The sequence below is a fragment of the Berkeleyomyces rouxiae genome, assembly GCF_048999995.1.
Source record: "Berkeleyomyces rouxiae strain 22BRR77 chromosome Unknown BrBRR77_ptg000001l, whole genome shotgun sequence".
NCBI classification, from domain to species: domain Eukaryota; kingdom Fungi; phylum Ascomycota; class Sordariomycetes; order Microascales; family Ceratocystidaceae; genus Berkeleyomyces; species Berkeleyomyces rouxiae.
Genome location: NW_027396491.1, coordinates 3,295,299 through 3,308,604, shown reverse-complemented (window position 1 = coordinate 3,308,604; position 13,306 = coordinate 3,295,299). Strand labels below are relative to the sequence as shown.

Sequence of the window (13,306 nt, the reverse complement as noted above, 5' to 3'; positions counted from 1 at the left end):
GTGGAGGGGAAGAGCAACTGGCTTTTAAATCTCCTTCACCACCTACTCCTACAAACTCGTCTAAGCAGGCACTCCTTTTGGTGTGCGTCTTCAGATCCCGCCGTGTTCTTCTCTCCCCCCTTACAACCTCTATACCGTTCTTTATCTTGTCCTCTTTTTTTCTTTCTGGACTATACAACGTTGTTGTATTATTATTTTCCAGTTTGTATTTGGAGGCTTGCTTTTAATATATTTATTTTTCACAGATTATTCCGCACTAGCTTCCGCCACAGGTTGCCTGTCGGATTAATGTACCCAAACACAATCGAGCCAACTCCTGTGTAAGACTGTGAAATGTCATGGATATCTTGTCTGTACATAAGTCCGCAGCGGTATTACTCACCGCATGGTGACAATTTCCTCAGCACTGGTCGGATGAATAGCCACACAGCTGTCAAAGTCTTCCTTGGTAGCACCCATCTTGAGGGCCACGCCGAAGCCCTGCAACATTTCGCCACTGCCCAGACCCATGATGTGCAGACCAACAACCTTTTCCTCCTTGCCCGTGACAATCAGTTTGTAGTTGGTGGGGCCCTTTTGGTCGGGTTCCATCATGGCGTAGTACATGGCAGTGAATCCAGTCTTGTACACCTTGATGTTGTCCTTGCCGTACTTTTCAATGGCCTCGGGCTCGGAGAGGCCAACACTGCCAACTTCAGGGTGTGAGAATACGACAGACGGGATGTTGGTGTAGTCCAGCTTCAGAGACTTGAACTCGTCAGGCCCAAACAGGCGGTGGGCCAGCCGGCGGCCAGCCGCAATGGCAACAGGCGTCAGCTCGACCTTGCCGCAGACATCGCCCAGAGCATACACATTCTCAACGTTGGTATTTTGGTAGTCATCGGCAATAACATAGCCCTTGTCGTCGATAGCGACACCGGCACTCTCCAGGCCAAGTGTCTTAGTAGCGGGCTCACGCCCAATGGCCCAGATGAGGTGGTTGAACCCAGAATCAGACGTCTCAACGCCGTCGTCACTCTTGTAGGTGAGGGTCAGGGTACCGTCGGTGGCCTTCTCAACCTTGGTGAGGTTGGTCTTTTTGTGCATGTTGATACCGATGCGTTCGTACTCCTTGGTCATGTTCTCTTGGATCATGGGGTCGAAATGGCGCAGGAAAGTCTCGTGACGAATAAACATGTGCGTTTCAGTTCCTAGAGCATTGAATACACCGGCAAATTCCACGCCAATGTAGCCGGATCCAACAATAGCCACCTTCTTGGGCTGTGTAGCAATATCAAAGAACCCATCGCTGTTGATACCCAGATCACTTCCGGGGATCTTGGGCGGTGGCGACGGGTGACCGCCGACAGCAATAAGAATCTTTTTGGCGCGCACCACCGACTTGGTGCCGTCGTTCTGTGTCACTTCGACCTCATTCTTGGAGATCACCTTGCCCCAGCCGGCGACATACTCGACGGCATCCTTAGCCAGGTTGCGCTCGTAAATGCCGTTGAGGCGCAGAATGTAGGCATCGCGCTTGTTCTTGAAGGAGTTCCAGTCAAAAGGAGCGGTCTGGTTATAGGAAAAGCCGTATGACTTGGCCTCCTTGATCGTGTCGGCAATGAAGGCGGCATTGAACGTGACCTTTTTAGGAACACAGCTAGAAGCAAATGAGAACAAGAACACGCGGTTAGCCCAGATTCCAGGAAGCTCTCAACACGATGCGACTGCGGGGTGGCACAGAAACAAACTCACCCAACGTTGACGCAAGTGCCGCCAAGTCTGCTGCCCTCAATGATCATGGCCTTGGTGCCGTACTTGGACGCGGCCATGCGAGCAGCACCGAGGCCACCGCTGCCGCCACCAATCACCAAGAACTCGGTTTCTTTGCTAATGGGCGCCATGTTGTGCGCTGAGGATGAGAGGTGTCGAGAAATACCAGAAAGTCTACCGAGGCCACTGCGGAAAGCTGAGGAAGAGAATGAAGACTGAATGGGGATGCGCATGGAGAACAACAATCGCCTCGGCTCGTTGGATAATACAAGAAGGGGAAAAAAGAAAAGACTCGAAGGCCGGCGTGCACCAATAGAGGGGTGGTGATATGCAGGCTTATATAATGAAGGTCACTGACGCAACAACGGTTGGAAATGCAGTGGAAATGCCCGCAAAAAGAGAATTGCCGATGGCGGGATGGACTTCGGTGACAAGGGATTTGGTACCAATCAAAAATGCACAAGATGTACAGGCGAAATCTAGCAGTGTGGCCAAGTACCTTAATACATGCTTATGTGATCCGGCTTCCAGCCAAGTCTAATCACCGCATAAAAGGTGGAAAACGCCAGCGCGGCGGAATATTGCATGCTCCACTCTAGAAGCCGAAATAGTTGCTGTTATTTGTAATGTTTGGGGCGGACATTTCTACGGTTTTTGCAGATTACATAGGTACATTCTTGACTGTAGATCGCCGATATTTGTATTTATAAAGTCCCTAGGCATTCATCATCGGCGTCCAGTAGTTAGTTGAGGCTCGGCATTGGCTGACTACACTAGAACTCGGCATTCATTCCATCAAAACACTCGGCCATTAGAAACTCACGTCTTCTCAGCACAACGAGACGTTGTTGATGTCATTGATAAGCCGACCGGCCGATTTTCTAATATTAGGGTTGCATATTGATGCTTCTCGTTAGGGTATTCTTGATTAGTCATCCCCATTTCCTTAGCAGCTTTTGCATTGCAGTTCAATATGACTTCATGATCATCAACAAGAGTAGACCATCCAATCTCTAATATAATACCGGCTTTATACTGCCCAGTCTGTTGTGAGGCCGCTATATGACCATTGCCAACCCTTATTGTACCCTTAAGCAACATGGGAGACTTTGATCTCGACTCGTCCTTCATTCCAGCACTCCACAAACCACCTGCTTTGCTGCCCATAACGAAGCATCATGACTCGATTCTGTACGTCATAGAGACTCATCCCGTCACCATCATCGTGGGACAAACAGGCTCTGGCAAGACGACTCAGATCCCCCAGTTTCTGTATCATGGAGGCTGGTGCAGAAATGACAAAGTCATTGCTATAACACAGGCATGAACATCTTCCTGACCAGTCTTTGCCTGGTCCATCTATCGTTTCCCCAAGCTAACAATGACTGGATAGCCACGGCGCGTAGCCGCTACGACAATTGCCATGCGAGTGGCCCACGAATTTGGATGCCAGGTTGGAAAGGAAGTAGGCTACGCTGTCCGCTTTGAGGATGCCACGTCTGAGTCGACCCGCATCAAGTTCATGACTGACGGACTATTGATCCGGGAAGCCCTGATGGATCCACTGCTATCCAAATATTCTGTCATCATGGTTGACGAAGCTCATGAGAGATCCATCAGTACAGACATCCTCCTCGGTCTCCTCAAGAAGATACGGCGCAAACGACCAGAACTGCGCATAATCATCAGCAGTGCTACCATACAAGCCGAGCAGTTCTTACGCTTTTTCGAGACTTTGCCAAACGGAACATCCGACGAAAAGTCAAATACTCCAGAAAAGCCAATCGGCAGGATAGTAAAAATAGAAGGGCGTATGTTCCCCGTACAGACGTTCTATCTCGATGAGCCAGTCGAAGACTATGTTGAGAAGGCCGTTCAAACAGTTCTGGATCTCCATTCCAGCGAAGAGTCGGGCGATATCCTCGTTTTCCTCACGGGCCGTGATGAGATTGACAAAGCTGTCGACTCAGTGCTTGAGGGGGTGGAGCGCCTTGGCACAGATACCAAGAAGCTCATGGCTTTACCTCTATATGCCGGTCTATCCACAGAGTTGCAGATGCTCATTTTTGATAAGACGCCTTCAGACACACGAAAGGTAGTCTTTGCTACCAATATTGCCGAGGCCTCTCTAACTATCGACGGCATTGTGTTTGTGATTGACTGCGGCTTTGCCAAACAACGCTTCTTCAACCCTTCTACACGTATCGAGACACTCACGGCAGTTCCTATTTCTAAGGCATCTGCATCCCAGCGCGCCGGTCGCGCCGGTCGCACACAGCCCGGGAAATGCTTCCGGCTATACACAGAAGCCTCGTTCCGTGAGCTTTGTGACGTTAGCATCCCTGAGGTCCAGCGCACCAACCTAGCGTCCATAATACTACAGCTAAAAGCCCTCGGTATCGACAATGTCGTGCGGTTTGACTTTCTAAGTCCCCCTCCCTCAGTACAAATGGCCACTGGACTCGAATTACTCCATGCGTTGGGCGCGTTGGATGACTACGCCAAGTTGACACGGCCTCTGGGTCTGCGTATGGCAGAACTAGCACTAGATCCAATGACTGCGCGTGCACTGCTGGCAGCGCCTGATTTTGGGTGTCTCAGCGAGATGTTGACGATTGCAGCCATGGCCAGTCTAGGCGGAAATGTTTGGGTTGTGTTTGACGACGAGCGGCGCGAAATGGAGGAAGTGCGGCGCCTTTTTGCCGCAGACGAAGGAGACCACCTGACTCTACTTAACGTCTACACGGCGTTTGTCACAGTCGGCAGACGAGATGCCAAATTTTGTCATTCCCATCGACTCAACTATAAATCCCTCGTCAAGGCGGTCAGTGTGCGCGCGCAACTCAAGCGGATGCTGGAGCAATTTGGGATCAACGCTCAGGAAGCCGGGTACCTGTCAGCGCCCATGACCTCAGGTGGTGCTCCAGGCAGCAGCGACAAAAAAGCCAACTCGCTACCCCCGCGACTCTCGGCTGATGAGACTGCGGTCAAAAGCGAGAAGATTAGGCGCTGTCTGACAACGGGTTTCTTTGCCAATGCGGCCAAGATGCAGCCAGATGGCAGCTTTCACAGTGTGGCGGGGTCGGTCTTTTACGCACACCCGAACTCGTTGATGTTTGGGCGCAAGGCCGAGTGGGTAATCTTCCATGAAGTCCTAGAGACTACCAATAAAACATATATCAGGGATGTTACCAAGGTCGAGATGGACTGGCTTGTCCAAGCAGCACCAGAGTTCTACCAGGTCAAGTCAGCCATCTGAATGAAGGCCTAGTTCATTCTCAAAGTGACAAGAATACGCTGTACACACCGGGAGGCAGATGGGCAGCCGAGGAGAGGGTATGTATGTAGTATGTAACTACATATTTGTACTACATGGACAAACGTATAGATTGCCATTCATCATGATGGGTTCGACAGAACCTGCCTAGATCACTGATTCTCCGGAAATTTAAAGAAATCCGAACAACCGAGGAATGAACGTCCACATCTGTACACTTTCTCTTTGAAAGGCATATTCGGTAAACACCCGAGTCTGAACATTGAAGTTTAACCCCGAGTCCCGGCAATGTTGTGGTTCAAACCCCGACCCTATGAATCAAAAGTTGCACTTGTCGCGTTGACTGTGGAATTTCTCGCAGAAGGTAGCTAGCTGCCAAGCTCTGGCGTCGCAAATCACATGCGAAAGCCTCCGGTCTAGTCCGAATTTGGCTTAGCGCCGGGAACAAGCAACTGTCTCAACCAGCTATATTTGGGCTCTTACATTTTTGTGAATGCATAGGGAGCAATGCGAGAGCCCGTTTTCTTTTTATAAGCCAGTGTTTTATGTGCACCTTTTTTTGTGCCCTTTCGATAGGGTATTTTATTGAAGGTTTTTTTTTTCTTGAGAGCAAGCGAAAAATACGGAAAAAAAAATCTTGGGAATCGGGAAGAGGAGAAGGTGATTTTTTTTTCTTTTCTTCTCTAAAACAAGCGGTAGAAGAGAAAAAAAAGTGGCTTGAGTTAGCTTTGGCCATCATTAAATTCGTTTCTGTATCACTGTAACTTGATGGCGCGAAAGAAACAAGAAGCCCAAAAGAAAACAAATTTGTGCAGATACATACATCCGTAGCACAGATCTAGCCACAGCAGCACAATGGTGAGGTTGATGTTTCATTTACCACCAAAAGCTGTTGCTGCCCCTGTTTGTTGCCTCACTGCTTAATTTCGGTAGAGTAGCAGGACAAGGGCCCATGGAGCTCCTTTAGCAGCCTATGGGAGCCCTTTCTCGGACTAGACCTTTCCTTTGAGCCTGTGTCTCCCCCCCTTTTGAAATGTCTCTAGTACGGGGTGTATTCGTTCAGCCTTTTTTACTTTTTCTTCCATCATAAAGTCTCTGAGCCTCCTGAGCCGCACTGCCACTTGGTATCCCTATTCCACCAGGGAGTCAAAGGATAAACATTTGAGGATCTGACAGTAACGGGAAGCTAGATCTAAGTTGAGCATCTGGACTTGGTAAAAGTGCAATGTGGACCAAGTTTTTGTGCATAGCTAGCTGTATAGAGCCCCTAGAGACTTGGTTGTGAGTTAATCTCGAAAATTGAGGGAGGATTCCTAATCTCGCTCCTGGGGACGGAGGGAATGAAGACAGAGAGCCACTAGCAAGACAAAGACAGCAGTGAAGAAAACCGCTCATCAGCAAAAGCGACCAATAAAAAAGGTGGATGGGAGATTGGCGGGACGGAGAAGGCGTTGCACTCATTCTTCTGTGGGTAACGGTAAGCTAACCAGGCGCACCGAATGAACGCCAGAAGCAAAAATGTCCGATTACTAGCACCAGTACATGCATACATCGACAACAATGCATGCTTCGATGAGATGCTATACAATCTAGGACTTTATCCTCCATGAAACAAGCCGGTGAGGCCAAAAGTGGAGGAGCTGTATCAGATCATGGTAGGTGAAGAGGCGAGCATCAGTCCAACCAGCGTACAGAGCGATGTTTGAAGCTAGGGAATGACCTCAATATAGATTCGAATAGGGTTGTTTATTTTCTTGGTCGGCGCTAGGAGACGAGACAGACTATGGACTTCTGAGGCGAAGTATTGATGGTAAGCTGGGTTGCCAAAACTATGGTTATTTTATAGTGTATCACACCACTACATTTCTAGATTTGGAGCCTATGCAGGGCAGGTTGATGGGAGATGACATGGGCATCAGCCTCAGTCAATTGCAGATACTCCTGTTCCTGGAAGTTGCAGGTGTGCCGCTACGATAGTCAACTAATGCTTTCTTTTTACTGGACTGGCTGAATTGGTCTTTCTGACAAGTTGGGATGACAACACACGTGTGATGCGATGCGATATGTGTGCAAAAAGGGTGCGTGCATGCAAAAACGCCGGAGCCAGTAGGAAGAGAAGAGGGATTAGGAGTAGGAATAGGATCAGGATCGGGAACAGGAACAGGACCAGGATTGTAACAGACAAGCAGACAAACAGGGAAAAAGAAGAAGCCGAAGCAGAACGAGGTGAGGATGGCAAGTGGCTAACCACACATAACTAACTACAGGTGGCTCCAACTTTGCGGACGAGAGCATAGACAAATTGTTCTCCGCAAGGTTTGGTGGACAGGTGACGGCTGGTGGCCAAAGCGAGGAGCAGTGTGGACAATGGCGAGCAGAGTGAACAGAGCGAGGAGAACGAGTAGAGCGAGCAGAAAGCGAACATGGCGATGCCGTAGACTCACCAGAATGGCCCAGAATAGCAGGCCAGCAACGGGATAACGCTGGACAAGCCCGGATAGCATGATGCGTTTGTCCATGACGGACGACAAGAGTTAACTGAGTTAGTTATGTAGTTGTACCTATTGATACTTGGGTGGTTGTACAGATTGTTGTGGGACGTACCTATCGAGGTGTAGTTGAACTTGTAGCTGGCTGTTGCCTTCCCCGGCACCTTCCCCCTTCTGCAGCTGCTCTTTTCAGGCGCCCTTGCCTGTGTTTTTGTTGCCTTGTGGGCATTTGCTGCGGGCAACTGCTTTGTGTCTGCTGTGCTCCTGCTTGTCGGGGGTGTATCTGTGCGCCCCTTCCCTTTTCCATGGGTGTTATCGCCAATCCTGGGACCTCCTTCTTCTTGGCTGCCAATCCCTTTTGCTCTTCTTTTCTTTTTTACCCTTTCTCTCCTTCTTTTGTCTGTCTCGTTGATCTCTCCGTCGCCGTCGTTTTTCCTGCCAGCATCACGCACCACCACAATAGCCTCATCTCCAGGCGTTACACTCCTTTCCTCTCTGCTTTCTGCGTGCGCGGCCTGGCCCAGCTTCTCTTCCCCTGCTTGCTGCTGCCATTCCTCTGCTGGCTCGCCTACTTCTCTGCTAGTTGAAGCGCATTCTTTCCAAAAGCCTCACCATCATCACGGCTGCGCCCACGTTATCTGCTGCTGCATTCTTGCTAAGATCCGCTGCTATTTTGCTTTCCTTAATTCCCAACTCGCCGAGACGTCGACCGTCACTTCCGCTTGCCGGACCGCCTGTTCTGTATACTTGCATAGCCTACAAGAAGCGTCCTGATCACGACCTGCCGCTCCTTTCCACTTGGTTAACTTGCACCGGACCTCACGAAAAGTGCTTTTGTTGGTGCCTCTGCTTTGTTCACGACGTTCCTTTTTCAGTCTCCAAGATAATGTCAACTGTGTCTTAAACCGCGTCACCACCGTCCTTTCTGTCTGCACACCCGGCCCAGCACTTGGACGACCACCGCTCGCTTTCGCTCTCTTCTAAACCCTTCTTTTCACATGGTTCACCCGAATTTCGAAGGCGAGCCCTATCGCCTGGGGCCGCGTATTCCGCTCTTTGACAAAGATGGCCTCCCGACTTCCAGCCATGTGCTCTTTGAACCGCCCAGTAAAATCAACGCTAGATCCGACAGCACCTCGGCCTCGACATCAGAGTCCATCTGCGACAAGGACAGCAGCTCCAGTTTTTGCGAGAAACCCTATGGCACTAAGAATCTGAGACTACCTATTATTCTTGGTGTTGCGTAAGTTGTCAAAGCCGTCCAGATCAAGCCGCACTGTCTAACCCGAGACATGTAGAATTCCTCTTATATGTGCCGCCATTGCCTGTGTTTGGTTCTGGAACAAGAACAGGCTGCGTGAGAGACGCGAAGATCAGGCTGAAGCTGCCCTCGACTTTGACTATGGCATGGATGGCGCCAATACGACACGGAAACCCGCTGCTGTCGGCCCCGGAGGCTCCGCCGAAAAGGGAGGCATGCACCGCGGCCAGATTTCCATGGACATGAACCTCACCTCGCCTTACCTTTTGCCTCCCAAGATCCACGAGTCTCGCGAGTCTCTCAACTCTTTAGCCCGCACCATCGACACCGAGGCTGACCCGTACCGCCCTGTTACGCATTATGCCAACAGCGATGTTGGCTCTCTGCGCTCGTACCGCCGCGATCCCGGCGACACCGCCTCTGTCTACGCTCACTCTACTCGCACCACTCATACGAGCAACATGCTAGTTCCTCCGTCCCCGGCCGTTACCAAGGATCCCTTTGACGTTCCTCCTACTCCTCGCTCGGCAAACCCTCGCCGCCGGTCGTCTCAGAATACCACCAGCACCACGTCCGAGAATCCGTTCGCCTCGCCTCAGGACGCTAACCAACAAAACAATGGAACTCATGTGCACTACCCCGATGACAACGCTAAGGGCCTAGACTTTGGCCTTGCCAACACTGTTCAGGAACCTCCTGCTGCCGCCGTTCATGGTGATCATAACAACAATGCCTCCTGGGAAATGCCTGCTGTGAACGGTGCTCCCAACGTGGACATGCCTGATCATTCGCACCACATGGCTACTGAACTGCCCACGAACTCCATGCCCGTCTCTGAAAACAACAACCCTGGCTCGCAACTCTCCATTACCATTCCTCCTGTGTCTATTGGTGTCGTTCAACATGATGCTCCCCAAGTCGCTGCTCCGTACCCTGAGGATGACAACACCGCCCAACCCCAGTATCCCCAGGATATCTATGATGATGAGCCTCGTGGTCGCATTGTCCGCCGCTCAATTGACCTTAGCACCGGCGTTGCTGATGGCGGTCTTCTGTCTGCTCCTGCCAACGAGAACAAGAGACTTTCTGTCGGATTCCGTCCCCTCCCCCCGGATGAGATCATGGACAACGAAGATCCCGAGTACCGCGCCAACCGTATCCGTTCGTTCTACAAGGAGTACTTTGAAGATTACACCAAGGGAGGAGATGCCCCCGATGTCCCGTCACTTCCTCGCCAGTACCAGAACGGCGGCGGCGGTGGCTACTATGAGGATTATGACCCTTCATACCTTGGAGACACCTACCTGGACACCAACTCAAAGACTTTTGTTATGCCCTACGCTCAGCCCGTTACTCGCCGCGCTATGACGCCTCCCCCTAATCGCGCACCCCGTATGCGCGGTCCTGCTCCGCCTCGCTTCCGTACCGACTCTGCCCTGGGACCTCGCTCTGGTTCGTCTGCCTCTCAAATGAGACCTGGATCTTCCGCTTCTGCTAGATCGAGAAAGAGAGGCCCTCCCCCCTCCGCCCTGTCGACTCTTCCTAACCCCGCCAAGCTGGGTAGCGATACTCTTACCCTGCTCGGCTCTACGGACTTTGCTCCTCCGTCGAGCATGGCCGACCGTGTTGCCGGAAGATCACAGAGCCCAACCATGGAGAAGGTTCAATATGCCCCCAAGGTCCCTATTTCAACGCCCATTATCGGCACCTTTGATGACCTACATTCGATGCCCAGCCCGCATATGCTCCAGGCTTCATCAACAATGAACAACGTGGTCTTTGCGCCGCCGCGACGATTCAAGGATCAGGACGACATGAGTGATGCCGGTAGCATACGCAGCAACCGCAGCGGTCTGTCCGCCATCCAGACACAGGCCATCCGCTCAGGTGCCGGCCGTGTAAGCAAGCTTCCTGAGGACATGGTCTTTACGCCGACAGACATGACGTCAGCGCTGAAGCCGTCATGGGGAATGCGGCCGTAGAGAATTAGTGACACGCATGCAAGTTTGCACAAAGTAGATATTTGATTGTTTCTTGTTTGATGCATATTCCCCTGTTTGCTTTTGCTTGGTCTTTTTTTGTTTGTTTGCTCTGCCCCCTCTGGTCTTCTAGAGTCATCTGGGCATTTTTACGTCTCACGCCATCGTTTCGTTTGATATCAGAGTCCAGTCCAGTCACGACCTTGATCTCCAGTTGCTGTCACTGGAAACCCCACATCTACCACTCTTCTGATCTGGGAGATTATCCCCTTTTCTCTATATTTATTTTTCCATTTTATTTCACAGACAGCAGTCTTGTTGGGAGCATGGCGCACATCTTGCTTTTTATTTCTTTCGTTTTCCTTCCCTCTTTGTTGCTTGTTTCTGCCAAATCTTACTCTAGTTAGTTAGTTAACCATTATTTCAGGTCCGAGTTTGCTTTTTAAGTACCTGCAGCTCGGATGACGTGTGATTTCAATATCCATTTTCTCCACATAACTAAAGCGTGCTTGTCTCCCCTTTCGACCATGAGCTGTAATGCTTTATTAACTATTAACCTGCCTACTCGTGAGGGATTACACCCTGCCAATCATCTGATTTGATTGTCTTTATTTTACCTGTCTGATCGCGAGGTATTCTCCACATACGACAGGGGACTAAAACTAGTACCAAGAAATACATACAGAAGCAAAGGAGCCAAAAACCCGGAACCATGCATACAGAAAATCCCCACTGCTCGAAGTATAATGACGGAGGGTCCCCCAACCGCCTAGGACAATGGCTGTCCTTCGCTTGTGAGACCTTCTAATCATCAGGAGGCCCTACTTCACCGGGGCCTGCTCATTGTGGCTTGGAGACTCCGGGATGGCTTGACTTTATTTTACGTGACTAAGCTACATGAAAAGCATTACACGGGACTCCGGGATGGCGCTCCGGAGCACAACCGGGGGAAAAAAAATGAAAAGAAAAAGAGGGAAGCGGCCTTCTGGATAGATGGACCGCTGCGGTGATGAACTCCCCGCGGGACTCGAACCCGCAACCTTCAGATTAGAAGTCTGACGCCCTACCATTGGGCTAGGGGAGCTGGTTTGGAGGCACGATGCCTAGAACAACGTGAATTCAAGCATAAAACGCCTCATCGTGAGATGGGAAAAGTCAAATCATGAGATGGAAACCCCCTGAATAATAGGCAAACATCAACTAATACATCCAGGAAAACCCTGGCTTTCACTCTGACATACAATTTAAAAGATAGGCAGAAATATATTCATGAGTAAGACTACGCAACGTTCTATGCTTGTTCGTCCATCCGGTGGATAGATGAGTGGCATATGGCCTTGGAAGAGAGGAGATAACATCGACAAATGAAGATTCTGTGTAGTCACATCCTCAAGTTGGCCGTGTTCAAGAGTCGAAGCGAGTGCTGATGCCGATGGGTCTGCTGAGTTCCAAGTCGGCCTTGAGAGTTTCAATCTTCTTCTCCACGCCCTGGATGCAGTCCGGACCAAGCAGCAGGCGGCGGGTCTTTCCCTTGAGCGCACCCGCCGCGCCCTGGCCCGCGACATAGTCAAAAATACGATTCGCAGCCTTTGCCGGGTCGCTGGCCTGGGACTTATCGATACCGGCCACCATGTCACGTACACCCGCAACGGCGGTGCCCTCGTACTCGGGCGCCACATGGAACTTGGTCGCGGCGACGGCGCCGGTGTAGAAGAGCCCGGGCGCTACGCACAGCACGTCAATGTTGAAGGGGGCCAGCTCCTCGGCAAGGCACTCGGTGATACCTTCAATGGCAAACTTGGTCGCGGCGTAGATGGAGCCGCCCGGCATGCCGGCGATGCCCATCAAGCTGGACACGTTGATGATGAGACCCGACTTGCGCGCGCGCATACCGGGAAGCATAGCCTGTGTAGTGAAGATAGGACCGTTGACGTTAGTGGCCATTAGGTTGGCAATTTCCTTCTCGCTATCGGGGCGCAAAGGTGGAGAGATGCATTGGTTAGTTGACAGTGTGTGATCTTCGAGGCATGAGTGTACTTACGTGACGTCCTCGATCGTCCCAAGCTCGCTGAACCCAGCATTATTCACGAGGATGTCGATTTGGCCGTAGATCTGCTCGGCGGCACGGATCTTGGCGTGGATGGAGGCTTGAGCATCGCCCAGCTCCAGCTCAATGACCTTGCCGCCCTTGGACTCAAGAGTGGCCACAGCATCAGCGTTGGCGCTGGGGTTGCGGATGGTGCCAATGACTCTGTGGCCGGATTCAAGGACCTTTTGGGCCAGGACGAAGCCAATGCCCTTGGAAGCACCGGTGATCAGCCAAACGGGAGCCATTGTGGATAGGGTGTGGGTGGGTTGAGATGAATGGGTCTTGGAAGAGATGGTAGACAAGGAGGCGAGATGTAGGTGTAGAGTGTGTGAGAGATGCTGTTATCAATGAAGAATCAATGCATGTGAAATATACTTATGCCAAAGTCGATGAAGTCGTGATCTTATATAGGCCGCTTGTTTCCAATGTCATTGTTAAGTAATTCAACGTATGGTAACA

General features: G+C 51.0%; 4 protein-coding genes across 4 annotated transcripts; 2 read left to right on the top strand and 2 right to left on the bottom strand.

Annotated features, from left to right (window-relative positions):
• Positions 1-378: 378 nt before the first annotated feature.
• On the bottom strand, positions 379-1,985 carry BROUX77_000941 (uncharacterized protein; the record flags this gene model as incomplete). The annotated part of the gene is made up of 2 exons (XM_073753601.1): positions 379-1,639; positions 1,735-1,985. The coding sequence occupies 2 exons, from the start codon at positions 1,983-1,985 to the stop codon at positions 379-381; spliced, it is 1,512 nt and encodes a 503-aa protein (XP_073609176.1).
• An 866-nt stretch (positions 1,986-2,851) lies between these two features.
• Positions 2,852-5,011, top strand: BROUX77_000940 (uncharacterized protein; the record flags this gene model as incomplete). Its single annotated transcript, XM_073753600.1, has 2 exons — positions 2,852-3,073; positions 3,146-5,011. 2 exons carry the CDS (start codon positions 2,852-2,854, stop codon positions 5,009-5,011), a joined length of 2,088 nt encoding a protein of 695 aa, XP_073609175.1.
• A 3,505-nt stretch (positions 5,012-8,516) lies between these two features.
• BROUX77_000939 (uncharacterized protein) lies at positions 8,517-10,761 on the top strand (the record flags this gene model as incomplete). Its single annotated transcript, XM_073753598.1, has 2 exons — positions 8,517-8,761; positions 8,817-10,761. The coding sequence occupies 2 exons, from the start codon at positions 8,517-8,519 to the stop codon at positions 10,759-10,761; spliced, it is 2,190 nt and encodes a 729-aa protein (XP_073609174.1).
• A 1,401-nt stretch (positions 10,762-12,162) lies between these two features.
• Positions 12,163-13,092, bottom strand: BROUX77_000938 (uncharacterized protein; the record flags this gene model as incomplete). The annotated part of the gene is made up of 2 exons (XM_073753597.1): positions 12,163-12,724; positions 12,800-13,092. The coding sequence occupies 2 exons, from the start codon at positions 13,090-13,092 to the stop codon at positions 12,163-12,165; spliced, it is 855 nt and encodes a 284-aa protein (XP_073609173.1).
• Positions 13,093-13,306: the final 214 nt, after the last annotated feature.